General features: G+C 52.4%; 1 protein-coding gene across 2 annotated transcripts in view; it reads right to left on the bottom strand.

Moving 5' to 3' along the window:
- Positions 1-431: 431 nt before the first annotated feature.
- CTNNBL1 (catenin beta like 1) overlaps positions 432-26487 on the bottom strand; it is an 86430-nt gene continuing 60374 nt past the window's right edge. For both annotated transcript variants that reach the window (XM_077929481.1, XM_077929480.1), the window contains exons 12-16: positions 17071-17168; positions 14738-14818; positions 8027-8164; positions 6803-6875; positions 432-671 (exon numbers count right to left, since the gene is read on the bottom strand). In XM_077929481.1, coding sequence (XP_077785607.1) covers positions 583-671; positions 6803-6875; positions 8027-8164; positions 14738-14818; positions 17071-17168 — 479 coding nt within the window. In that variant the 3' untranslated portion in view covers positions 432-582. The remainder of the gene's footprint in view (positions 672-6802; positions 6876-8026; positions 8165-14737; positions 14819-17070; positions 17169-26487) is intronic.

Consider the following 26487-nt stretch of genomic DNA (forward strand, 5'->3'; position numbering starts at 1 on the left):
TTAAGCTGAGAGGCAGTGGCTGGGCCCCACGGCCACCCCCAGTGAACATCATGGCTGAGTAGAGTTTTGAACCCTCGTCTCTCTCCCAGGCCCTAGTCCAATGCTCTAACCACTACACCACACTGGCTCTGTTCATAGCTCTGAGCTCCCATGGGAGAAAGGGGAGTATAAAAATGGAATCAGTCAACCCAAAGGCACCCGGGGCTCCATACTGGGGTAAGGAAGCTGGGAATGCAGAGCAGCCACCATCACAAGATCTAATGGATGCTGCAAAGGACCATCAAACTTTTAGCCTGCCCCAAACCTGGAAATAAAGTGGGACATAACAGATGCAGACATGGTTCACTATGACCCAAAGCAATCCATTCCACTTCAAAGAGGTGGGCCTCATCCTGTGCTCCCACAGCAGAGAATCAGCCGGGAAACGTAAGGAAAAAACCAGAACAAAATATCCTTTAATATCTCAAAAAGCTGCCCAGAGGCTTATTTCCTCCAGCAAGTCCTTTCTGTGGCTCCAGAGTTGCAGCACGAGGTCACGGGGTCCTGAAAGGGGTGGCGCTGCAGCCGCTGAGTGGGGGACCCTCAGAAATTCTCCAGCAGTTCCACAATCCGCTTCTGCTCGCTCTCCCGGAATTCGGGGTTCTTCCCGTCCCCAATGTTCTCCGCATACTCTGCAGGAAGACAAGAGGTGGCTCTCAGCAGAAGAAGCAGCGGCTGTAAGCCCCCCCCCCCCCAGCAACTGAAATCCAGGTAAGATGGGAACAGAAAGGGAGAAGCCTTGTCTTCGGAGCTTCAATTAGGAGGTAAGCAATGCCCGACAGAGGGACGCGGGTGGCACTGTGGGTAAAAGCCTCAGCGCCTAGGGCTTGCCGATCGAAAGGTCGGCGGTTCGAATCCCCCGGCGGGGTGCACTCCCGTTGTTCGGTCCCAGCGCCTGCCAACCTAGCAGTTCGAAAGCACTCCCGGGTGCAAGTAGATAAATAGGGACCGCTTACTAGCGGGAAGGTAAACGGCGTTTCCGTGTGCTGCGCTGGCTCACCAGATGCAGTTTGTCACGCTGGCCACGTGACCCGGAAGTGTCTTCGGACAGCGCTGGCCCCCGGCCTCTAGAGTGAGATGGGCGCACAACCCTAGAGTCTGTCAAGACTGGCCCGTACGGGCAGGGGTACCTTTACCTTTTAATGCCCGACAGGCCCCTTGAAATCAGCAGACATACTTGGTGCCATGTTTGGGGGTGGGGTGGGGATATTGATTATGGGAAGGAGGGCAGCTGGGGGGAAGTGGGGGGGGGGGGGCAGCAGGGCCCAGAGCCAGGAGCTGAGCAGGGCATGGCAAACTGGCCCATTCTGTGACCACGCAAGAACTCAAGCAGATTCTGCTGGATCAGGCCAGTGGCCCATCTAGTCCAGCATCCTGTTCTCACAGCGGCCACCCAGATACCTGTGGAAAACCCGCAATTCTCCCAGTAATTCCAGAGGTGCCTCAGAGGGGAAAGGAGCAGCTTTCTCCGTTCCTGTGCAGGGTGCCACCCGGTCTCCAAAACAAGAGCTTGCAGAGCAAAGGGCTCCCATTAATACAGGAGTAGCGGGCCCTGCTACAGGGCAGGGAGGGGGGTCTGTGAGCCCCCTAATGCATGGGGACGCTGCTCCCCCCTCAGCTCAAGCAGCACACACAAACAACGCTGCTCTGCCGCCGCCTCTGCCAGGGCTCCTGGGAGGAGAGCCTTGAATATGCATGAAGCCCAAGCCTGGCAGCAGCTGCTGCAATGGGGGCTGTGCCCTCCGTGGCTCGACTTGCTCCAACAGGCAGGGCAGGCTCTGCTCCTCACTTCCAGAGATTGCGGGGAGGAGGGGAACCGAGCGGGAGAAGTCACAGCAGCAAGCAGCAGCTGCCCCCTCTGGGCTTATGTGAAAGAGAGGGGAGACCTGCCTGCCCACCAGCCCTTGCAACATTTGCAGGGTGGAGGGGGGCAGAGCGATGGCCTCAAAGCTAGGCTTAAATCCCTGGACCATTTGCACATCTCTCTCGCTCCCCCAAAAGGGACGCGGGTGGCGCTGTGGGTTAAACCACAGAGCCTAGGGTTTGCCGATCAGAAGGTCGACGGTTTGAATCCCCGTGATGTGGTGAGCTCCCGTTGCTCGGTCCCTGCTCCTGCCCACCTAGCAGTTTGAAAGCACGTCAACGTGCAAGTAGATAAATACCGTAGGTACTGCTCCGGCAGGAAGGTAAACAGCGTGTCCGTGCACTGCTCTGGTTCACCAGAAGCGGCTTAGTCATGCTGGCCTCATGACCCGGAAGCTGTACGCTGGCTCCCTCGGCCAATAAAGTGAGATGAGTGCTGCAACCACAGTCGGCCACGACTGGACCTAATGGTCAGGGGTCCTTTTCCCTTTACCTCGCTCCCCACCCCCCAGTAACTGGGGCACTGGAAGCACAAAAGGGGCAAGAACCGCAAGCAGGCTATTAAGTGGTGTATTGATTCTACAAACCAGCCCCGCAATCTAGGCTTGCACATCCCTGCTTCTCCAAACAGTGCCTTCTCGTCTCTGGTCTTGTTCCACCACAGCCTCCCCCAGCTTGACACCCTGCAGATGTTTCGAACTACCACTCCAGTCAGTCCCAACCAGCAGGGCTGGAGTCCAAAAGGTCAGCAAGACACCAGGCCGGAAAAGCCCTTCTTGGCTGGGAGTCCTGGGAGACCTGCTCCCTGCCTTGCAGGCCTTTTCCATCTGGCATGAGAAGTGGGACCGGGACTGACTCCAGCAGCAGAAGCTGAAGCTGCCGAACAGACTCTTCCGAAGGGGTCTTGTTTGGGGTTTTTTGTTTCAGGTTGCTGTTGCTGCTATCAGAATTAATTTGTTGTATCTTTAGATTTTATTATGCCATATGTGGAAATCGTTCAGTTTGGTTGCATACTTTTTGATATTTTATTTATTGTTTCTGCTTTTGGTTATGTTTGTAATTGTGTGTTTTTTTCATGCTGATGCAGGTTGTGGGATGCCAATGGGAAGTGGGGCAGGGGCTTGGTCAGAAGAAGTCCGGGCTGAAATCTGCTCCTTTGCAATTCTTTCTCCCTCTCTGTCTGCCTTATCCTACCACACAGGGCTGCTGCGTGGATAAGTAAGAATTTCAAAGCATTTTGCAGACAACCGGTACAAGAGATGTTATTTTTGCACGAGCCGATTCTGGCATTTCTCTTACTCTGCTTGGACCTCAGACAGGAGGCTCTCCTATCACGCTCAGAAGAAATGCTACAGCCGCCATTTCCTAAGGTGTGAGTCTCATCCCCCTTCCCGTTCGCCCAGAGAAAAGCCTTCGCCCAGTGCTGCTCTGTGCCAAACAAAAGCATCAGCGACCGAGAGCACACCTGGCAAGACGTGTCAAACTGCAGGCCCATCACTCAGTTCCTGGAGAGCCGTTTCTGGCCTTACACGCCCCACGAACCATATCCACAAGTCCTGAGCACAATGAGGCTCCATTAGGGAGAGAAATGGCTTCTCCGCATCACTTGCGAAGGCACCTCAAGGTCACTGCTCTCCCCTGCATCTTCAGCGCTGGGCTGTCGAGATGCCATTAGCCACCTAAGGAGGCTAAACTGGAAGACGCAGACAAGCCAGCCAACACTCTTCTCAACCAACCGCCAGGAGGCCACTCTTTTGGGGTGGCAAATTCTGCAGCAGCAGCAAGTCAAGTATTCTTCTGGAGAAGGTGGGGAGGCCTGCGGGCTTCTGATGCCTAGGGAAGTTAGGGTGGAGGTGGAAAGGGAAGGGCTACTCATTGCTCTGTCTGGTGGGATGTGCCTCTCCCATGTTCCCCTTCCCCCTGGGAAGTGAGCCCACACCAAGGCACCCAAAAGGAAATCTGCTCCCACACTTTGATCTTAGGGCAGGATCCACACACAGCCAAACTGATTAATCTGCACTGTTCAAATGACTATGTGTCCCAGGGTGTGAATGAGACACAGAAGAGGCAGGAAGTATCTACAGGCAAGGAACAATTTAACGCATTCAAGCTCAAGCAAATAAGCAGAGGTCAATATATGAGAACAAGAGAAAAGCCTCCTGGATCAGGCCCTGGGCCCATCTAGTCCAGCATCCTCTTCTCACAGCAGTCAAAGAGATGGGAATGGCAATTTCATCTCTTTCTCATTCTTTTAAAATGTCTACTTTTTCTTTGTGTTAACTCTGCTGACTCAAATGTGCATTTTGTAGTTGACCTGTTTTGCAATGTTTTATTCTGAAAATTTTAAGATAGCATTTTAGTTTCCTGTTAATTCCTGCTCTGAATGTGTACTTTATTCAGCAATGTTTCGTTGTAGATTGTTTTAATGTGTTATAGACTGCTTTGCCAACAAAGGTCCGTATAGTTAAAGCCATGGTTTTCCCAGTAGTGATGTATGGAAGTGAGAGCTGGACCATAAAGAAGGCTGATCGCCGAAGAATTGATGCTTTTGAATTCTGGTGCTGGAGGAGACTCTTGAGAGTCCCATGGACTGCAAGAAGATCCAACCTCTTCATTCTGAAAGAAATCAGCCCTGAGTGTTCACTGGAAGGACAGATCCTGAAGCTGAGGCTCCAAGACTTTGGCCACCTCATGAGAAGAGAAGACTCCCTGGAAAAGACCCTGATGTTGGGAAAGATGGAGGGCACAAGCAGAAGGGGACGACAGAGGGCGAGATGGTGGGACAGTGTTCTCGAAGCTACAAACATGAGTTTGACCAAACTGCGGGAAGCAGTGGAAGACAGGAGTGCCTGGCGTGCTCTGGTCCAGGGGGTCACGAAGAGTCGGACACGACTAAACGACTAAACAACAACAGACTGCTTTGATATAAAGTGGTATAGAAATGCTAATGCTAACAATGATGTTATCTAGCTTGGTGGTCTCCACTCCCATCAATATAGCTTTAACAAATCCCAAGAAACATGACCCCATACATGGCACTCAGAGAGAGGGAGAAGGAACTAAGCCCATCACCAACACTTGCTTCAACAGTTATTGGATCTCTCACACCCCAATCAACACCCCAAAGTCCCCTGCCTCAGTGGGGCACCCGGGGTGGTCTGTCTCTCCTAGACGCCCACACCAAGGCAGCTGCACCCCCACCTCCAAAATTTCTCCCCAAAGCCCAGCCTGGTCAGCCATCAGAGAGGAGCCTTAATGAGGCTGTTGCCCCTCCCTGCTTGCCTCCATCCCCACTTAAAATAAATGGAGAGCCCAATTTCTCTCTCCCTTTGCATCCGAAGCAATTCTTGGCCCTCCCCAGGGACCCATCAGCTGTCAGCCTGCCAGAGAAACAGGGAAAATATGTAGGCCATAAAAATCAAACTAAGAAACAGGCTTCCAATTAGCATGCAAAAAAGCAGGAGAGAGAAGGGGACCAGAGCCCTGCATGCAAAGCGGAAAAAGGGAGGGAGGAGGCAGAAGATGCTGAATTAGCTGAGCCTCCGCTGGGGGGGAGGAACGGGAGCGGCTTCTCCTGCTGCTTGGGTGCTCCTGCCACTCCCCACCACCATCTGGCTCCAAGCCCCAGAGAAACCCCCTCCCTCAAGAAGAACCTGTCTTCTTCATGCAGCAAGAAAGGCTTACGACTCCAGCTGTGCGAGGCTCAAGGTGAGCAGAATCCCACACCGGTGGAGAAAGGCAGGAATCCAGTTCTGCCCCCCCTGCACAGGGGGAGGGGGGTGGCTACCTGGAGCCTGATGGGGGACTTGAGGAAGCCCCACTTGCCCCGGACCCTCCTAAGGTGGGTCAGACCACCTGGGTGCTGTTGTAACCTCACGTGTGCCGGTTCAGGTCGGAAGGTGAACTGTGAATTTCTCGGGGAGACTCGGGACCCTGCAGTGGGAGATCTAGGGCTGGGAGGCTAGAGGTGGTGGAAGAGGAGCCAGGGCTTTCTCGGCTGCGGCTCCAATCTGGTGGAACGCTCTGTCACAAGAGACTAGGGCCCTGCGGGACCTGACATCTTTCCGCAGGGCCTGCAAGACAGAGTTGTTCCACCAGGCCTTTGGCCAGGGCGCAGCCTGACTCCCTCCTCTGACAACCTGCACAGAATTTGCTTAACAGTTGCCATCAATTTGACTTTAATTAATTTTTATAATGAAATGTTTTTAGAATGTTGGGATTATTTGATTGTTTGATTATTTGATTGTTGTTAGCCGCCCTGAGCCTGGCTTCGGCTGGGGAGGGCGGGATATAAATAAATAATAATAATAATAATAATAATAATAATTATTATTATTATTATGAATTTTGTTTTTAGTTATTTATTGCATTAAGAGTCGGACCTTCTAACCACTACACCACACTGGTTCTCTCCCCAAGCCTTGCCTAGCAGGCCTGCCATCAAAGCATCCTGCATCTAAATTTAGGGGTCTCCTAAATGCCACCGCTCCTCTTCAGTGCAGAAGCATAGCTGTCAACTTTTCCCTTTTCTTGCGAGGAATCCTATTCGGAATAAGGGGACTTCCCTTTTAAAAAAAGGGAAACGTTGACAGCTATGTGCAGAAGCCCACAGGCCAGGAGCCACAGAGGCCAGCCCAGACCTTGCTGCTGGTGACGGCTTTGCACCGAACACTTACTTTCGACAATCTCGCAGGCAGCAAAATGGGACTGGAAGGCAGGGTCTGCCCAAAGGGTCACGGCGGCCGGATGAATAGGCAGAGAGGCGGACTCTTGCCCGGCTCCATGTGCCTGAGGCTGAGAGGCTGGCTCCCTGATTTTGCTGGGGCTGCTGGCCAAACAGGAGCCTGAGTGGGACCTCAGAGGAAGCCGTCCCCCCCCCCTCCAGGGCTCAAGGACTCACCTTTGATGATGTGCCGAACTATTTTGATGGAGCTTCCCCTCATGTTCAGGATCTGATGGACTCGCTGACGAATCTGGCCAGGGAATGAAAAACAGGAGAGGGCAGGAGCGAAAGAGAGAGAGAGAAAGCTGCAGTAATTGTAATGGAAACAGAGAACAAAAAACCCACAGGAGAGTTGGGGTTTTTTTTCCAGGGAGGCAGCTTGGTTGCACTGTGCCAGGATCTTGACACAGCACAGTCACACAGCCCCAAAATGGCCAGAAAGGAAAGTGTCTTTATCTGTGCGAGCAGGAATGAGCAGCCCTGCATATCTGGCCTTGGGATCAGGGCATTGCCGGGGGTTGGAGTAGACGACCCTTTGGAGGCCTTCCAGTTCCATGATTCTGCATGTGGCAGGAAGCAGCCCATGTGGGCAAAGGAAAACCTTGCTGAATCCCTCCCTCCCTCCACTCAGGTGTGAGGTGTGTTAGCCCAAGGAGGGGAGGGGAAACAGGGACACCCACCTTCTAGAAAGGCTGCCACCTTAATAAATAAAATAATAATAATAATAATAATAATAATAATAATAATAATAATAATAATTTATTTATATCCCGCCCTCCCCAGCCAAAGCCGGCCTCAGAGCGGCTAACAACAATAAAAGTAACACAGCATTCTAAAACCAATTCATTCTAAAATCAATTCAAATCAAATTCATAGCAACCACTGGGCCAGAGCTCCGCGAAGATTGCTGAGGGAGGGAGTCAGGCTGCTGCCTTGGCCAAAGGCCTGGTGGAACAGCTCTGTCTTGCAGGCCCTGCAGAAAGATGTCAAGTCCCACAGGGCCCTAGTCTCTTGGGACAGAGTGTTCCACCAGATCGGGGCCACAGCCGAAAAAGCCCTGGCTCTGGTTGAGGCCAGACTAACCTCCCTGTGGCCCGGGACCTCCAAGATGTTTTTGTTTGAAGACCGTAAGGTCCTCCGTGGGACACACCAGGAGAGGTGGTCCCATAGGTACGAGGGTCCTAAGCCATATAGGGCTACTGCCTTCATCCCTAGCCAAGGGGAAACTCAAAAAAGAGGTTGCAACATAAAATGTGTACACCAAGCACCTCCTGATGCAGATGCGCTGAGTTCTGGGTCCTCCCTGGTAGGGAGTCACAGAAGCAAAGACACAGTCCAGTGGGGGCCCCCAGACCATGAAGACTGGGGGTGGGGGGAATGTGGCAGCCGTGCTGCCCTCACCTGGGGAATGCTGGCATTGCAGATCTCCGCCATGATGTAGCAGATGAGCTGGAGGACGAAGAGGCCGGCGTCCAGGCGGCGGAGGTAGAACTCATCCTCCATGTCGTCATCAATGATCTCTCCCCGGCGGACCATGTCCTGGAATCACAGAATCATAGCGTTGGGAAGGTCCCCTAGGGTCCCCTGGGACGCGGGTGGCGCTGTGGGTTAAACCACAGAGCCTAGGGCTTGCCGATCAGAAGGTCGGCGGTTCGAATCCCTGCGAGCGGGTGAGCTCCCGTTGCTCGGTCCCTGCTCCTGCCAACCTAGCAGTTCGAAAGCACGTCAAAGTGCAAGTAGATAAATAGCTACCACTCTGGCGGGAAGGTAAACGGTGTTTCCGTGTGCTGCTCTGTTTCGCCAGAAGAGGCTTAGTCATGCTGGCCACATGACCCGGAAGCTGTATGCCGGCTCCCTCGGCCAATAAAGCGAGATGAGCGCCACAACCCCAGAGTCGGCCACGACTGGACCTAATAGTCAGGGGTCCCTTTACCTTTACCTAGGGTCCCCTAGTCCAGCACCCCACAATTCAAGAGTCTCAACCAAAGCATCGCGCAAGACCCGGAAGAGAAGCACCAAGAGCAGCTCCGATTGCAAAGTCCGCAGAAATCCCTTGCGCAGTGAAAGAGCCATTTGTTCCTGGGCGAAACACGTCCCTGCGGGGCCCCCACTCCCCGGCGCAAGCCTGCCAGCCCACCCTCCGCTTCCCGCTGGCCCTGCGCCAGCAGTAATGCATGCCACACGTGACCTTTTGCTATCCTCACGCTGGAATTTTGTTTTGCCAACCCGCGAGCTCCCTGCTGCTTCTGTGATTTATTATATGGCGGCCCAGCAGGTGCGTGGCAGTCCGCCGGAGCTATGTCTCCTCATTAGAGCGGGCACCCGCTGTACCTGCAAGACTTGGCAAGGAGGGACCCCCCTCCTGTGTGTGTGTGTCGCAAGCAAAACAGGGGAAAGGCAAGGCTGCGCGGCAGCGGCAAGCTCCTCTGCCCCCCCAGCCAGCCAGCTGCCCAGCCCCAGCCCTTCCTTCCCCAGATCCTACATGAAGCAACAGAGGTCCCAGACTGAGGAAGGTCTGCAAGCAAACTGCTGAGCAAAGCAGCAGCCCACAGGAAGAGTTCAGGGGCAGCAGCGATGCAAAGAACTCAAGGCCCTAAGAACAGCCTGCTGGATCCGGCCAATGGCCTATCCAGGTTGCTCTCACAATGGCCGACTAGATGCCTTTGGGAAACCATGCAAAACAACAAAACAAAACCTTCTGCCTTCCTGCGCTTTCCAGCAATGGGAATTCAGAAGCCTCGCTGCCTCTGACCTTGCAGGCAGAGCCCCGTCATGATGGCTAGGAGCCATTGAGAGCCCTTTCCTATGTGAAACTGTCTAAACCTCTTTTAAAGCCATCCATCCTGTAGCAGTGAGTTCCATAGTTTAACAAAGGGTATTATCAGGAGAGAATGGTTTCTATTTACCTATTTATTTATTAACTTTCACCCAAAGATCACAGGGTGGTTCGCAACAGAAAAATACAAAACGGGAACACAAAACACATAATAAAAACAAAAACAAACCAATAACCGCCCCCCAGCCAAACACACTGAAAAGGACAGAATGTGAATCAGTCAAAGGCCTGGTGACAGAGAAACGTTTTTGCCTGGAGCCTAAAGATATGTAATGAAGGTGCGAGGTGAGCCTCCCTGGGGAGAGCATTCCACAAACGGGGAGCCACCGCAGAAAAGGCCCCGTTCTCATGTTGCTGCCCTCTGGAGCTCTCGTATTCCTATACTGTCCTCCGACTTCCACCCAACGGGCTTCTTTTGCCCACCTGACCAAGACTGAAAGCCAAGCAGCACAGCGTAGGACTCGCTCAGCTTCATCTTGTGGTGTGTCGGGGCCTTGAAAACACCCCCTCCTCTTTGCCAAGGCAGGTGACAAAAACAGGTGTGCTCCCCTTCCCCTGAGAGTTTGAGACTCTAAAAGACTCCATTCCTGACTTTTCACTTCTTCCGCTTCCCTACTCCAGCTTTTGCAGGACCACACCTTGCAGTTTGGGTTTTGGATGCTCAAAACCCTTTTAGCAAGCCACCACACCCTTTTCTGGTTTGATAGTTTTAAGGAGAGGTTGGGTCACCATCTGTCAGGGACTCTTTAGGTGTGGCTCCTGCATGGCAGGGGGTTGGACTAGGTGATCCCTGGTGCCCCTTGCACCTCGACAGTTCTATGATTCTATGACCCAGACCCTTTGCTACAACCAGGACCTGCCCTCTTGTGACCAGGCACTGACCTGGCTTGTGGCGGCTGCCTCTCGGGGAATGCGCTGGAGCCTCAGAGACCCTTAAAATCCTGGCTCAGGATTAGCAGGAATGTCACCAGCAATCTACAAGCCATGGCAGGAGACTCTCCCCCCTTGCCTCTCCAGCTCCTAATTTCTGCCCTTCCGCCTTGACAGCTCTTGATTTTCATTTTTTAGAAATGCGAATGGCAAGTGTTTTCGAAGCCATCAGCCGTGGCAGCTCAAGCTGACATCTGAGGCGCACGGCGCACGACACCTGCAATCCAGGATAACGAAGTGATTTGGAGGCCGGATCCGCTGATTGCGCAGGCAGAAACCGGGACGGCTCTTCTCTCGCGCAAGGCGGGAGCCTCTCCCTGCGGGGCTGGCAGCAAGACAAAAAACACGGCGAGCTCCGGGAAACTTAGCCAAAGCTGCTTGCCAGTGTGCAGGGAGCTGGTGCGTGGGTGGCTGCGGCACCACCATGCCGTTTTTTAAAAGCCCCGTTCACAACCACCATTCCTCCCCCTTCAAACTGTTGTTAATCTTTCCCTCTCTCTCCCCCCCCCCCAAAAAAAACCCTCTCCAGCCGTCAAGATGCTAACCTCCAAATGAGTGCTCAGGTGCCATTCCTTATCTGCCGCGAGATGCCCCATGCTGATGGGAGACGACAGCAATAAGATGGGCTCCTGTGAAACTGAAGCAAGCTCCTCTCACAGTAATGAGGCTGGACTGACAGTCGGGGAATGGCAAATGACGATTGCCAGAGCCCAGCGGGGCCTGCTGCAGATTCAGGCAGGGAGGCTTCCTGATCCCAGCGGAGATTCTGCCCCTGCCCTTCTCCTCTCAGCCACCCCGGCCTGCCACAATGGGTGGCAGGATTCTGGGTGCTGGAACATCAAGCACCAACGCCATTTCCCTTGGGGACTCCGCGGGTGTGCAAGGGGACAGGAAGTGGCTGGCTGCTTTATTGGAGCTTAGGAAGGAGCTTCCTCCTAGTCCTCTGCCAGGGGGTCCAGGAGTAGTAGTAGTAGTAGTAGTAATAATAATAATAATAATAATAATAATAATAATAATAATAATAATAATATATTATTTATACCACGCCCATCTGGCTGGGTTTCCCCAGCCACTCTGGGCGGCTTCCAACAGAACACTAAACTACAATAACCTATTAAACATTAAAAGCTTCCCTGAACAGGGCTGCCTTCAGATGACTTCTAAAAGTCTGGTAGTTGTTTTTCTCTTTGATATATTGTGGGAGGGTGTTCCACAGGGTAGGAGCCACCACCTAGAAGGCCCTCTGCCTGGTTCCCTGTAACCTCGCTTCTCGCAGGGAGGGAGGGAACCGCCAGAAGGCCCTCAGCACTGGACCTTAGTGTCCGGGCTGAACGATGGGGGTGGAGACGCTCCTTCAGGTATACTGGACCGAGGCCGTTTAGGGCTTTAAAGGTCAGCACCAACACTTTGAATTGTGCTCGGAAACGTCCTCGGAAGGCTACTCTGCTGCTTCTTCCAGTGCTTAAGAATGAAAGAGGAGCCTGCTGGATCAGGCCTGGAACTAGTCCAGCATCTTGCTCTCCCAGTGGCCCACCAGGTGTCTGTGGGAAACCCACAAGCAGGATACGAGCACAAGAGCCTTCCCGTCTTCTGCAGTTCCCAGCAACTGATATTCATAAGCATTGCTGCCTCCAACTTTCCATAGTCTCCTCCACGAATTTGTCTCGTCCCCTTTTAAAGCTCAAGTTGGGGGCTGTCACTGCCTCCTGGAGGAGCAACTTCTGCAGGACGTGGCTTGGTGGCACATGCCCTGTTGGCACACCTTTTCGCGGCCAGGGGGCACAGCAGCGCAGACCGCTCCGGCTGCTCTGTGCAAGGTAAGCACGAGTGTCAGGCTAGATTATCTCTTCCCGCTTCCCAATTAAAATCAGCTGTCAGGGCGACAGACAGGTTGGGACAGCCCGTCAGGCCAGCTGGAGCGTGAGGAGCAACTGCGGCGAAGCTGAGCAAAGGCTGATGAAGGAGGCTGGCAGAGGCAAGATCTTCCTGCTTCCACCAGCTGGGGCTGCTGGGGAAGAGGCCGAGGGGGCCAACCCAAATCTATGCCAGGCGGGGAGGGAGGAGGACTGATCCTTGAAGGCCAGCAAACACCCACACACACCCCGGCCCCATAAAGGGGCGCTCAAACCAAGGGAGGAGAAAACACTGGACTGAAGGCCAGATTTCTCTCTCCAGCTTTCAGAGTTGGCACTGAAGGGGCATTTATGTAACAGCTGCAGCCTCAAGAAGAAAGGCTCAAAACTTCCTTTAGAGGCTCAAGTGTGAGGGAGAGCTGCAAGTTTGGCACCAGATGTGAGACCCGACACCTGCAGGGCAAAATGATAAGCAATGCAAAACGCACACAAATGTAGAAGCCCTGCAGGAGGAGTCGGCGTTGGCTAATGGGAGGGACAATGTTGCTTGTTGCTAGTCACATTTGCAGAAGAACATAAGGAGAGCCGCCTGCAGGTTCAGGCCCGTGGCCAATCTAGCAAAGCGTTCCCTGTGAGCTGAGCCGTCCCATATAAAACAGGTGCAGGCCTTGCAAGTTCTTTCACTCTGTTTGGGATGAGACATCATGGGGCTTTTAGGGGCGGCAGCTGTGCTCTCAGCCGGCAACGGATGTAAGGGGTTTCAGCTCAGAGCCCAGGTGAGGAAGGTCTGAGCAGCTGAGGAAGTTCAGCTGGGCTGCAGAGACTCCGGCAAACGCTGCTGTTCCTCACGCTCCGCAATAACCCCTTTCATGACCACCCTCTCGCAAGGCACTTCTGTGCAATTCAAGCCATTTGCTGCCCCACTCAAATGCCAGGTTAATTCCAAAACCCCATTTAGGCTATCAAAGCCCACGGAAGCCGATTCTCCCTTTCAAGGATGGAATGACTTAACAGTGGCACAATTAGCATCTAATTTGTAAGTCGTTATGGCGCAAAGTATCCGGCGAGAGCGCTTTTATTGAATAAACCTGCTGAGCATAATTTCCTCGCAGAACTAAGAAGAAATGCATTAAGTCATCACCTGCCTTTGCCTCCCTTTCTGCAGAGATCACCGCTGAGGCTCTATAATTGCGCCTCGTCTCTGAGGGAGTTAAAGAGCTGTGGTGGCTTGCCACTTTTTCCCTCAAATAAAACATGAAATGGACGGGGGAAGAGGGGAGACTTGTTCGCCACAACCCGACACGTTGAGATTTTCTGAGCGGCAGCATTCCTTGGGGTTCTTGCCATGTCCTGCCTGCAGGGACACCTGCTTCCTCACCTGTGACTCTGCGGCGTTTCAGGGCTCCAATGCACAGGGACGGATGCCTTCTCCACGGGACAATGTGGAATCTGGCTTCCCTAAGTCCTCTACCAACCAAATATAAAGTCGCTCTTGGATACACTGTGTTGCTTTTTTGGTATTATTTTTGAATGGATTTGATAGAGTCCGATAAAATGTTTTTTTAAAACTTTAAAAACCAAACTTGTGGTTAATAATAATAATAATAATAATAATACAGTAGACCCTCTGGATATGAATTAAATTCATTCCGGGGGTCCGTGCGCACCCCGGAAAATTCATACCCAGAGGCGCCGCTTCTGTGCATGCGCAGCGACGAAACCCGGAAAAATACTTCCAGGTTTGCTGCATTCACACCCCGAAGTTTAACGTAACCCGGGGGTCTACTGTATTATTAATTGAATTTATAAACCACCCTATAACTGCAGGTTTTTTGCAAATTATTCTCCAGTGCTTAATTGAATGGAGAACAACACATGCATGCCCCCTCGCTTAAGCTGGGCAGCAGGCCTTCGTGTCTGGAGGACGCTTTTGGTGAGCTCGCAGGCAGTGGGGCAGGAAGCAAGCGAGCCCTTGAGCAAACCGCAGCTGTCTCTTTAAGAACCGAAAAATTATTAATACTATTGTTTATTATTAATAATATTAATTAAATGTGTTAGTCACTTTATCTTGCCCGAGGCAACTCAATGCACTAAAAGCACAAAGAGGTAAAAGGAAAACCTGACATGTGCATCAAATTTGGGGGGGTGTTACATTAATAACATCCCACCCACTTCTAAAAGGCCACTGATAGTTAAAGGCTGAAGGCCTGGTTACAGAGCAAAGTTTAAGCTAGTGCCTAAAGATAATGTCATGATGGCGCCCAGCAAGCCTCCCTGGGAGAGCGTTCCACAAAGGGGGAGCCAATGCAGAAAAGGCCCTGTTCTCGTCCTCTGGATCTCTCACAGAGGGGGCACACAAAGAAGGCCCTTGGATAACGGCCGCAGGGTCTGGGTTGGTTCATATGGGGAGCTTTTAGCATTTCAGGGAACTTGCAGGCACCATCTCATAATGAATTGACAGGAGGGGGTGGGGTGGGGGGTGATGACACCTACATGCTTTTCTCCTTCAATCTTCTTATCAGCTGCTTGCATTGCATCCAGGTACTTGAAATATAACTCCATCAGTCTGTCAACCTGCCGGGGGCGGGGGGGGGGGAGAGAAGAAGAGTGGAAAAGGTTTGAACTCATCACACAGCCATCCCACAATAATAATAATAATAATAATAATAATAATAATAATAATAATAATAACAGTTAATTATTTATACCCCGCCCATCTGGCTGGGTTTCCCCACCCACTCTGGTTGGCTTCCAACAAAGATGAAAAACACATTAAAATGTCACACATTAAAAACTTCCCTGAACAGGGCTGCCTTCAGATGTCTTCTAAATGTCAGGTACTTGTTTATCTCTTTGACATCTGAAGGGACGGTGTTCCACAGGGCAGGTGCCACCACCGAGAAGGCCCTCTGCCTGGTTCCCTGTAGCCTCACTTCTCGCAATGAGGGAACCGCCAGAAGGCCCTCGGAGCTGGACCTCAGCGTCCGAGCAGAACGATGGGGGTGGAGACGCTCCTTCAGGTACCCTAGCAAGACGAAGGGCCCATGGATAGCGAGGCGCCTCTGCATTGAACAAGTTGGGCGTTTAAAGCCGGGGTGCCACATCCGTACTGAATGGGACACCGGAAAGCAAACAGCCTGCAAGGTCCTGCTCACAGACTGCACGGCACCCAACAGCCCCAGATGCTCTGAAATCGCACTGATTCTGCTTACCTCAGCACCCAATTCCCTTCCCGCCCCCTTGATCATTGCTCCTCTAAGCTGGCCTGACCTAGGGGCTCCCTTTACACCGTTCTCCATCTTGCCAAAGCAGCTGCATCCGCGTCTCCCGAGAGGCAAGATTTCCAAGGCCAAAAGGGGAGAAATCAGCACTAGGCTCCCAGGCAGGTGCTGCCAGGAAACCCACAAGGAGGGCACGGGAGCAACCTCCCTGCCTCTGCCCCTCACTGACAGCTATCTTGGCCAGCAGCCGTTGCCAGACCTGCTCTCCCACATATATTTCAGGGCGGGTGCGTGCGGAGAGGGCAGATTTTATTCCAACGGCAGACGTCTGAAGCTCTCAGGATGCATTAGCGGCTGCTCTTTGCAGAAGAAAACCAACAGCAGCCCCTGGGGACCCACTTTGCAAGTCCCACCAGAAGTGCAGGCTTGCACAGGCCCTCCCCTCCAGCGGGACATCCCTGGTTCCCTCTCCGCTCCTCTAATTGATTTCCAAAGAAGATACAGGTCCTCAGAGCCAATATTAATTTTCAGGAGCACTGAGAGCACTAACCATTTCCTTAGCTTGAAATGCTGGTGGTTGAGACTGCAGGTTTCCCCGGAGAAGCCGAGGGTTAAGGACTCCGGCCCACCCTATCCATGCAGCCGGGGCAGGGCTGCACTCCAGGGGGTTGGTGGTCTCAAGAAGGGTCCCTGAAGGAAGCCTATGCCACTACAGTCATACCTCACGTTACGTCCGCTTCATGTTACGTTCTTTCATGTTACCTCCTGCGGAGATCCGGAAGGGTTACTTCCGGGTTTCACCACTCGCGCATGCGCAGAAGCGCAAAATGATGTCATGTGCAGAAGCGGCGAATCACAACCTGCGTGTGCAAGGACGCGGCGCTGCGGGCTGCACTCTTTTCATGTTGCGAATGGGCCTCTGGAACGGATCCCATTCGCAACCAGAGGTACCACTGATTTCATGCCACAAGACACCCACGCAGCACACACCTGGCTGTGAGGGAGAGCTATGAAGCCATGACCCTGCCATGAAGCCGGCAGAGAGGTTGGCAGGATGTGGGCAGCAGTGTTGCACCACGGGGCACAAGCCCCACTGAAATAGGAAAATGGCAACAGCACGGTGGGTCTTGTGCAAGGGAACTCCTTTGGGGGATTGTCATAGAATCACAGAATTGAGCAGCTGGAAGGGACCCTCAGGGGTCATCTGGTCCAACCCCCCCTGCAATGCAGGAATCACAACTCAAGCATCCATGACAGGTGGAACATTGTGCCAAATGTTAGCAGAACTTGTGGGGGCAGGGAAAAGGATAACTGGTTGAACTAAAGGTGCCATGCAAGGGGGTTCCCCACATTTAACCCCAGCCTGAGAGGCAGTGTTTGCCCGCTCACCTGGTGAGCTTTTTATGGCTGAGTGGGGGATTTGAACCCAGGTCCCCCAGGTCCTGGTAGTCCAACACTCTAACCACTACACCACACTGCCTCTCACCATCCTGGATATCATTTGGACAGTATCACTGAGGCAGTGCCCAATTTCTCCCGCCCCCCATGCTCTGAACCCCGTCTCCTGTTCCCAGCTCCCCAAAACTGCCCCACCATCTCTCTCACCTTCTCGCTGTCGTTCTCCGTGAACTTGTTGAGCAGCCGAGTTCTCTGCTGTCCCCTCAGATTCCTCAGGAGGGAGGCCAAGATGGAGCAGATGTGCTCTGGGGGAAGAGAAAGAGATGCGCACACTCAGGTCGGGTAGCTAAGGCTGCCCCCCCCCTAATCCCTTTGCCAAGGGGCAGAGGAGTCAGCGGCTTCCTGCGCAGCTGAGTGTGACGGAATCATAGAGTTGAAAGGGCCCCCCAGAAGTCATCTAGTCCAACACCCTGCAGTGCAGTACGAAGAGAAGCAACTCGAGAGAGGCTTGCCCCTTCTCCTGAACAAGTTCCCATTGAAGGGATGGCAATTGGGACATGACAGGAACAAACGGCTCCTGACCGCGGAGCCTGATTTAGCTGCAGCGGGAGCGGATTCTGCAACTAGGCTTGCATCTATTCACAGAAAGGCCATTGTGCCAAACATGGAGTTAGGCACAAAGGCTGCCCAAAATAATGAGCTTTCTCTTGCCTGCTTTGCAGCCTCTCAGATTTTGCTGACGGGTCAAGTTCAAGGCAGCACAAGTCTTGGGAAAAGAGGGAGAGCAGAAGCCCCAAAAGGAAACTACTATTATTATTACTATTCTTCTGCCTCCGCTGGGCTCTTGCTGGCACCAAGACCAACAGCTCCACTCCAAATCTCCATCCTGCACCTTCACAGGCCTGATCCTGAAGGGCCCAAGGCGAAGGCATCCTTCAGCGAAATAGGAATTTAGAAATGGAAGAAGAGCCCTGCTGGATCAGACCGACATCCTGCTCTCCCAGTGGCCAACCAGATGCCCCTTGTAGGAAACCAGCAAGCAGGAATCGAGCACACGAGTCCCCTGCCCTCCTGTGGTCTCCTGCAAGTGGTATTCAGAAGCATTGCTGCCTCTGACCCTGAAAGCAGAGCACAGTCCCCGATAGCCGCCTCTCCTCCTCCATGAATTTCCCTAATCCTCTTTTAAAGCCAGGTGGGCTGCTAGCCTGCAGGTCGGAGTTCCACAGGTTAACCATGTGCTGTGTGAAGAAGTCCTTTCTTTAATCTGCCCTGAATCTTCCAACAGCACTTTGCTTCCTTGGGTTCAGCTGCAAGCAGTGGGGCCAGCAGCTACGGCTAGCAGTTGCTTATATGGCACAACCAGCAGCGGCCTCTGCTAACCTGGTGCGCTCCTTGGGTGCCAGCTCACATCCCCAGACAGCACTGCTGTTGGCAATGACAGGCAGCCATGGTCTAGAGGCACCAGGTTGGGTTTAGCAGGCACTGAACAGTCAACATAACAAGCAACACCAGGGTGCAAAATTGTTCCAGGTTTTGCATGACAAGGGCCCAGTGGGCTACTGTTCCACGCCTGCGGATTGGTTTGCTAGACCCTAAAAGGGAACACTGAACGCTCACTGCTGTGAACACCTTGTGTCTGTCTCTGCTGTAAAAGAGAAGCAGAGCTGTCCACTTTTGCACTGAGGGAGCCCAAGCGCAAATCCTCTTGCCAAGGCAGGTGCGGCTGCTCCCTCCTGCGCTCAGAGCCGGCCTCGCCTTGCAGGCATTTCAGAGCAAATGCAATTCCAACCTCTCCACGCCACCTTTGCTTTAATCCCGCCGATTAAGATTGATGAGGCAAGGGGGGCCATAAAATTTGCCTCTATTGGCTTGCCGGAGGAGAGGGGTGTCAGAATCTGTTATTTTTCAGAGAGGAAAATGCAATGTACGGAGAAGAGGGATCATCTCCTCATTGCTGTCAAGACAGATTAACATGAGTTTCCACAGCTCTGCCTTAGCCCGGGGGCCTGAGAGAAGCCGCGATCAATTGCTCATGGAACAGGAGCGACAGGCACCTCTTTGCAAGGGGCTTTCAATAAACCGGTGTCTCGGCCTTTCGTGAGAAGGGCTCTGCAACAGGCATGGGGGATCCCAATTGAGAGAGGAGCCCCTCTCTCGTGCCTGGGGACCCCACACTCTGCACCTGGGCAGCGCAGGGCGACAAGCAAAAGGAGAGCCTGCCGGGCGAACAGGTTTTCTAAGCCGCTAATAAATGTTCCTCCTTCAGCAACAGATTTCAACTTGAGGGGGTGTCAATTTTTCATGCACCAAGGAGATTGGTGGAGGGGAGAGAGGAGCTGACAGCAGGAACAGGAGAGGCGATAAACCTGTTATCTGGTGGGCAGCCCGGCTCAGTGGCTCCATTACTCCGGCGGAGCAAGATGGAGGTGAGCTGGAGAGACACCAACGCACAACCTGTTTGAGCAAAGCGTACAGTGGCAAGCAACCACACTGTAACACATGCGCGCGCACACACAGTCTCTCTATCAAAGCAGAACCTTCTGATCTAAAGGAGTGTGGGGAGAGAAATTCAGAACCCCAGGCAAGGCTATTTGCAAAGACTACCAGTCCCGGGAGTTCTTGCCTTTATGCGGAGAGATGCAAGGGTGCATTGCCAACGTGACTTTGGTCCATGCCAAAAAACTGAAGATAATCCCCTTTCCCCATGAAAGACAACAGCAAAAGGGGATTTTGCACTTCCTTTTTAAAGCACAGACACCAACAGCCTAGGAAATGCTGAGGCCGGACCAAATGCTGGGTGTTGACGTGGCTCAAGAATTGGCCCACCTTCCCTAAGCAAGGTTCCCTCCTAGCCAAACCTGAGACCCTGCTGTTTTTGCAGCATCTGTGGGGAGGGAGAAAGGGGGAGACGGAGCCACAGCTCTCTCTCCTTGCTCCATGCCTGGCCAATCTGCTGCGCATTTGGTTTGGTTTGTGTTAGCAGCGCCAGCCGCAGGGGAAAGGGGCACAACCAGAGGGGTGCTCCTGCCGTTTTGGTACCTGCTGTTTTCGTACCGTCACCAAACTAAGCACACTCAAGCACACTCAAAACAAACGCACCCAGCACCAGGCTCAGCTCTCAGCCGGATCCGAGTGGGGCTGAAGGCGCCAGCGCACCCTTTGAGCTCAGTACAAAGCGAGGCGCCTGCAGCAGATCGCATTTGATCCCCCCCCCCCCCTGCTGCGGGGCCAGTTTCAGCATTCCGCAGACTGCTGACAGGCCTTGGGGCGACACTCCAGGCATCGCAATTGAGAGCCTGCAGTTTTGCAAAGGAAGCTCCCAGACAGAGGAAGCAACACAAACAACAAAGTTAACTTTCCCAGCCTCAAAGGTCCCAGGGCGGGATGGAGGAGACAAGAGTTCTGAGCCAGCTAAGTGGGCTGCCATAGGCCTCCACTTAACAGAAAGGCAGTCGATAATTCCCCGTGGAGCCCTGATCTCTGTCTTCAGCCTGGGTCCGCCCTTTTGGCTGGGTCCACCTGTGCCAGACCACTGGGCTCCACCTAGCTCTGTGCGGCTTCTACTCTGACTGGCAGCTGATCTCGAGGGTTTCCAGGCAGGCAGTGTTTTGCAGCCCTACCTGGAGATGCTGCCTGGGATTGAACCCGGGACCTTCTGCACTCCAAGCACGTGCTCTGCCCCTTCCCCCAATTAAAGAACGAAACCAAACCCCACGCAGATCCACAGCCCCATGAGCAAAATGTGAAGCACAACGCAGGCACTATCTCCCCAACGACCACTGTTCTCCGCAGATAAGAGGGATGTTCTGCAACTGCGGACCAGGCGCCAGGAAGCCGGCTGCCCTGCTCTGCCATTTGAACCAGGGTGCTGATGTCTTGCCCCGCTCTACCCCGTGGAGATTGTGTTCAGGCCAGTTCCCAGCCGTCCACCCCTGGGCAAGCGGATGGGGCTGGGCTGGGGAGAGACTTTGGGATGCAGGGAGTGTCGAAAACATCCTTATGAGATTGATCTTGACTTGGGCGGCTGAGCGGCGGAATGCAGATGAGTCTATTCCGTGGCTGGCATGCTGGCAGCTGCAGGAGGTCCCGTCAAACCGTGCCTCAACCCGGCAGCGTTGTTCTGCCTTTGTTGTTGTTGTCGTTTTCCCCCTCCTTCCCACCCCCTTTTTTTGCACTGTGTTATAATGGACATCTGCCCAGCAGGGGAGGCGAAAGGCAGCAGGCCGAGTGGAAGCCTGTGCACACTCGGGCAGAATACTGATGCCGGCTCGGAAGAAAACACACAGCCCCCTCGGAAAAACCCACACGGCAACACACAAAGCGCTGCGGATCCTCGCAAAGGGAGGGTGTTGTGGACTTCTTAGAGCAGATCCAAGATAAAACGCGGCAAGACAGAGGGTGGAGGGAGCTGGGAGGACAGTTTCCTCGCTAACAAGCTCAGGAAAGGGAGTGGAGCGAAGCCACAGGAGCCGCCTGAAGACCCTCTCCAGATCCTGGCTTGATTTCTGATGAGGAGCAGAAAGGGAGGAGAGGAGCTGGGCTTCGTGCCCTCCATGCCAATCGGCTTTGTCCGTTTGCTGCGTTTGCCAGGATGGAACAAGTGTTCGCAAGAGGCTCCGGACAGCTGCTCCTCACTGCCTGTCGTTGTCCCCCCCCCCCCAAAAAAAGAGGGTCAGGCTGCCTCTTTCGGACAAAGTGATTCCCGGATCCACAGCTGAGCTGCTAGAACAGAAGGAGCCCCCCACAAGGGTGCTTTGCATTTGCCAGAGACTGTCGCCCCAACCCACCCCCCATCCCCATCTCCACAACAGGCAGAGGCTCCCTCCGTGCCACAGGCACGAGTCTGTCTTGAAAAGCGATGGTCAGATCACTGGCTTTACCATGTAGAGACAGAGATGAGAGCAGCTTTTGACAAGGGCATGGAATGCTCCCTTAAAGGAAAAGCTCACTGCAGCCCGCACTTCACCCCAGGTGTTGGAAATCAAAGCCAGGCCAGCAAGAACGTCTGCCTTCTTTATATTTAGCTATAAAGGCAACAGTGGCAGTGTCTGCCTGATATTTAAGGGGAGGGCATTCCAAAGGCAGGAGGTGCCACAGAATTGAAGACCTGGTCCCTATTTCGTGGGGAATGAACCTCCTGAAAAGATATCTGCAGAACACAGTGATCTATTCTATTGGGTACACAAGGGGTATGAGACCAGGTATCCTGGTCCCAAGATGTATAGGACTTTGTACACCAACGTTGCTACCTTGAACTTGGCCCAGTAGCTAACTGGAAGCCAGGGCAATTCTTTCCACAGTGGGGTGGCATGTTGGGGGTATCCTACCCCAGTGGGCACTCAAACCACTGCATTTCGCACCGTTTCAAACAATCAGCTACTTTTAAAATGCATTTGCACAATATATCAACACTCTCAACAGATGCCTTTGTGAGGTGCTGCAGGAATCACAGAATTGTGAAGTTGGAAGGGAACCCAACGGTCATCTAGTCCAACCCCCTGCGACACAGGCGCAAAGGAAGTATGGGATGACTTACAATGAAAAACAGGCAAAGTCGCCACTCATCGCCTACAGGTGAGGATGATCTCTGGGGCAAGCAAAGTCATGGTGGTCCTAACTGAATTTGAGGCTGTCAAGTGTCCCGCCCTCCGGTGTGGCTGCTCCTTGGGCTTGGCCACAGAACCCTGGCAGGCTGACTCTTTTGCAAGATCACAAACAAGGGCACAGGTCTATAAAAGTGCTGCAAGGCGCACGTGGCTGCAGCAATATATTGATAATGAGCCCGTAGTTTTCAATAAAAGTATCATTACAACTGCAAAGTGCGCATTTCAGCAAGGTTCACAAAGAACCACACAGCACAAAAATTATTATTATAGCGAAGAATGCTTCAAGCAGCTGAAAACAGACAGGCTTCCAGATAAGGTCCTGTCTGGAATATCTTCCTCGGATGATAACGCCTTAAAAGCATTTCAAGGCCCTGATTGCGGTTTTCACTACTGGGGTGGACTTCAGGAGTGCTTCTCTCTCTGAAGAAGTTACCAGATTCCAAGAGGATAATGACACTGCAAGACTCAAAAACCACAGGCAGGCATGTGTGTGTGTGTGTACACAGACAGAGACTCTTGTGACTGTAAGGAAACACAGCATCCTGGCAACAGCCTAGAATGTGGAGCCGTGCTGGACTGAGAGGGAGCTGGTGTGATGGCAGCATTGAGACACGTTGCACATTGCCTCCGTGTGCAAAAAACCCAAAACAAAACAAAGCCCCTCTCTTGGTTCTCAGAGCATTGTCAACAGCCGTAGATGTGCTAAAGGGATCTTGTTAAGGTATTATGAAGCTGAAGAGACTGAAAATATTTGCACTGTCAATTAACCATGGTGCAGTGTGGGAGGGGAAAGAGCTTCCATGTAAGACTCGCTGAAACAAACAGGGGCTGCAGCAGAGCTCAGCTGTGCTTTCCGCCCCCAGGCTAGCACAGAAGCTCCAGCTGAGGCACAAGCAAGACTGTTTCCAAAGGACCACATGAAACGCAACTGTGGATTTAGGATCTGGCTCCCTGATAAAATCCACCCCTGTCTGAAAACCTGCCAGGGAGTCTTTGGGATTCAGCTGGTGCACTTATTTGAAAGAGATCCTTCCATATTTCCCCAAAGGCTCAGGGCAGGCAACACCTCATGTAATAAATGCAGCGTCTGCCCCAAACAGGCTTGTCTCCAGCCCCAAAATACTGGCCCAAATAAGCAATATTTTGCATCTGCTTAGGGAACCATTTCAGGCTGTGCAGGCAAGGAATGTGGAAACTAGGGAGCAGCCACCAGGAAGGCCTTGCTGTGTGACTTTGCAAATTTTGTGCATGGAAGGGATCCCCTTCAATTGTCCGAAGACATCTTGGTGGGATACAGAGAAGGAGGCAGATGCAGAAAGGGGGTCTGACCCACTGATGGACTAGTGAGCTCTTCAGCCTAGCTTGGAAATGTGCATTTGAGAAAGCCTGTCGGCAACTCCAACATGGTGCCAACTCCCAGAGCACAAACCGTTCACCCATGGATCTGACTCCCACACCTGCGAAGACAGGAGACACACCCAATATCCGTGGGGTGAAAGAAGCGGATATCGAGGCATTCCACCACACAGCTTGCTTGCTGAGAAATGTATTTGCTACATTTATATCCTGCCTTTCCATGCTTTCTCACTTCTGGATCAGGCCAGTGGCCCACCCAGTGCAGCATCCTTTTCTCACAATAGCCGCCCAGACGCCCATTATGGGAAACCCATAACCAGGATCCAAGCACAAGAGCAACTCTCCCGCTCCTGTGGTTTTCAGGAACTGGGATTCAGAAGCTCTGCTGTCTCCAACTGTGGAGGCAGAGTAGAGGCATCCTGGCTAGGAGCCACCAATAGCCCTCTCTTCCATGAATTTGTGTAATCCACTTTTAAAGTAGTCTAGGTTGATGGACACCACTGCCTCCTGTGGCAGCGAGTTCCACAGTCTAACTTTGTGATGCATGAAAAACTAGCACCAGAATGGTCAGCTTTGTTTATGCGCAGCTGCTGGCTTGTTATGGGCGCTGCTCAGACCCAGAACAATTCCATAACCTGCAATCTTGCGCTGGCTGCTTGGAGGGGCACCCAAGCCTCTTCCGAGGTGGTGATTTCATTATTCTGATCACACAGCCGCCTCCACTTCCCGCCTCCTGCCAGGGCTCAGTAACAGCAATGAGGTCACAGTTTGCCTCCTACTTGAGCGTTTCCAAGTCTTCCCTTTTATATTACCCCCGAGTTTGAGTATGCAGGCAATTAACAAATTCATTTTCTTCAAGCTACTTGACACTTTGATTCATTACTTTCGTGATGCTGCAAGTGAGATGCATGTTTTGGTGGCGAGGCGATTTACACATTTGACGCTGGATGTCAGCTTAGCTTGTCACGGGGAAAGTTAAACAGGCAGCTGATTGAAGCTCAGAAGCACCGCAGCTCTGTGGCCCAAGGACATCTGGCACAGCCGGGCTCTGGAGCTAGCTGAGAAAGGAGGATTCGGGAGCAGGACTGGTTTGTGCCACCAATTATCCTGGGGCAAATCCCTCCACACGCAGAGAACCAATGAACTGTAGAGTTGTAAGGGACTACGAGGGCCATCTAGTCCACCAGCCCTGGCAACGCAGGCATTACAACCAACAAATCCATGACATCTAGCCACCCAACCTTTTTAAAAACCTCTAAGGAAGGAGAGCCCACCATCTTCTAAGGTGGTCCATTCCACTTTCAAATAGCTCCTACTGCCAGAAAGAGCATCCTACTGTTTAATTGGAATCTCCTTTCTTGTTCTCTGGAGCAGCAGAAAACAAGTCTGCTCGCTCTTCCAGGGAACAGCCCTTCAGATATTTGAAGATGGCTATCACCTCTCAGTCTTCTGTTCTCCAGGTTAAACATACCCAATTCCCTCAGCTGTTTCTCATAAGGCTTGGTTTCCAGACCCCTGATCATCCTGGTTGCCCTCCTCTGCACATAGTTCCAGCTTGTCAACATCCTTCTAAAATTGTAGCGCCCAGAACTGGAGGCATATCGACTTCGAATGTGTTTCCACGTCCCCCAAGCATATCCGGGCATGAGGTGAGATGAAAAGCCATCCATGGCCACTGGAAAGCTCAAAAAGGGTTTTTTTCACTAGCTCCTCTTTCATCTGTTCTACAGATACCACACAAAGAGCTCTATGAATGGCCCAGGTGGGTGCCTGAAATATCTTTTTGCATGCACTGGAGTGCTTGTCAACTCTTCATTTTACCTGTGATTGCAAATTCTGAGTGAACCAGCCTTCAAACCCCACCACCTGCGAGAATGAAAGTGCTTTTTCATAGAATCATAGAACTGTAGAGTTGGAAAGGACGCCGAGGTTCAATCCCCTGCAATGCAGGAATCTCAGCTAGGTGGCCATCCAACCTCTGCAGAAAAAACCTCCAAGAAAAGAGAGTCTCATCCCCATCAAGAGCCAAAGGCTTCTTTTTGACAGGTGATGGAAGTCACTTGGTCCAAGAAGGAGGCCTCAACTCAGGATGGGGTTTCCTCTTGCCACATGCATGACTCTGATCATTCTTGTGTATCTGTTGCAGATCCACAAATCTCAGGTGCAACCATACCTCCACATGTGGTTGGAGTGCCCCAAAATCCAACTATTCTGGACAACAGCCATACGAGAAATATGTAAAATAACCAAGCAAGTATTAGGAATCACCTCAGAACTGGCCCTACTAAACATCTTCTAAGACAACAATGCCCATTTACACCACAAAGAACTCATAACCCGCCTACTTTCATCAATCAGAAACACCATAACCAGACACTGGAGAGACCTGTCAGGAGTCAGCATGGACCAATGGTACCAAATAGTATGGGAAACAGCCCTACTAGAAAAATTAATCAATAAACTGAAACTGACACAGGGACAAATAGAAGAAGGCGCCTTCACCTTTATCACATACACAGCCCAACAAGGCAATGACAATAATCCACCAACAGCATACAAATCAATATGGCTAACCTGATCCAAAACACCCACCCACCCCACTCACACACGAAAACAAAGATCACCACAGCCAACCACAAATGGACAACCACACCCTCGGCCA

The sequence above is a fragment of the Podarcis muralis genome, chromosome 5 (assembly GCF_964188315.1).
Source record: "Podarcis muralis chromosome 5, rPodMur119.hap1.1, whole genome shotgun sequence".
NCBI lineage: Eukaryota > Metazoa > Chordata > Lepidosauria > Squamata > Lacertidae > Podarcis > Podarcis muralis.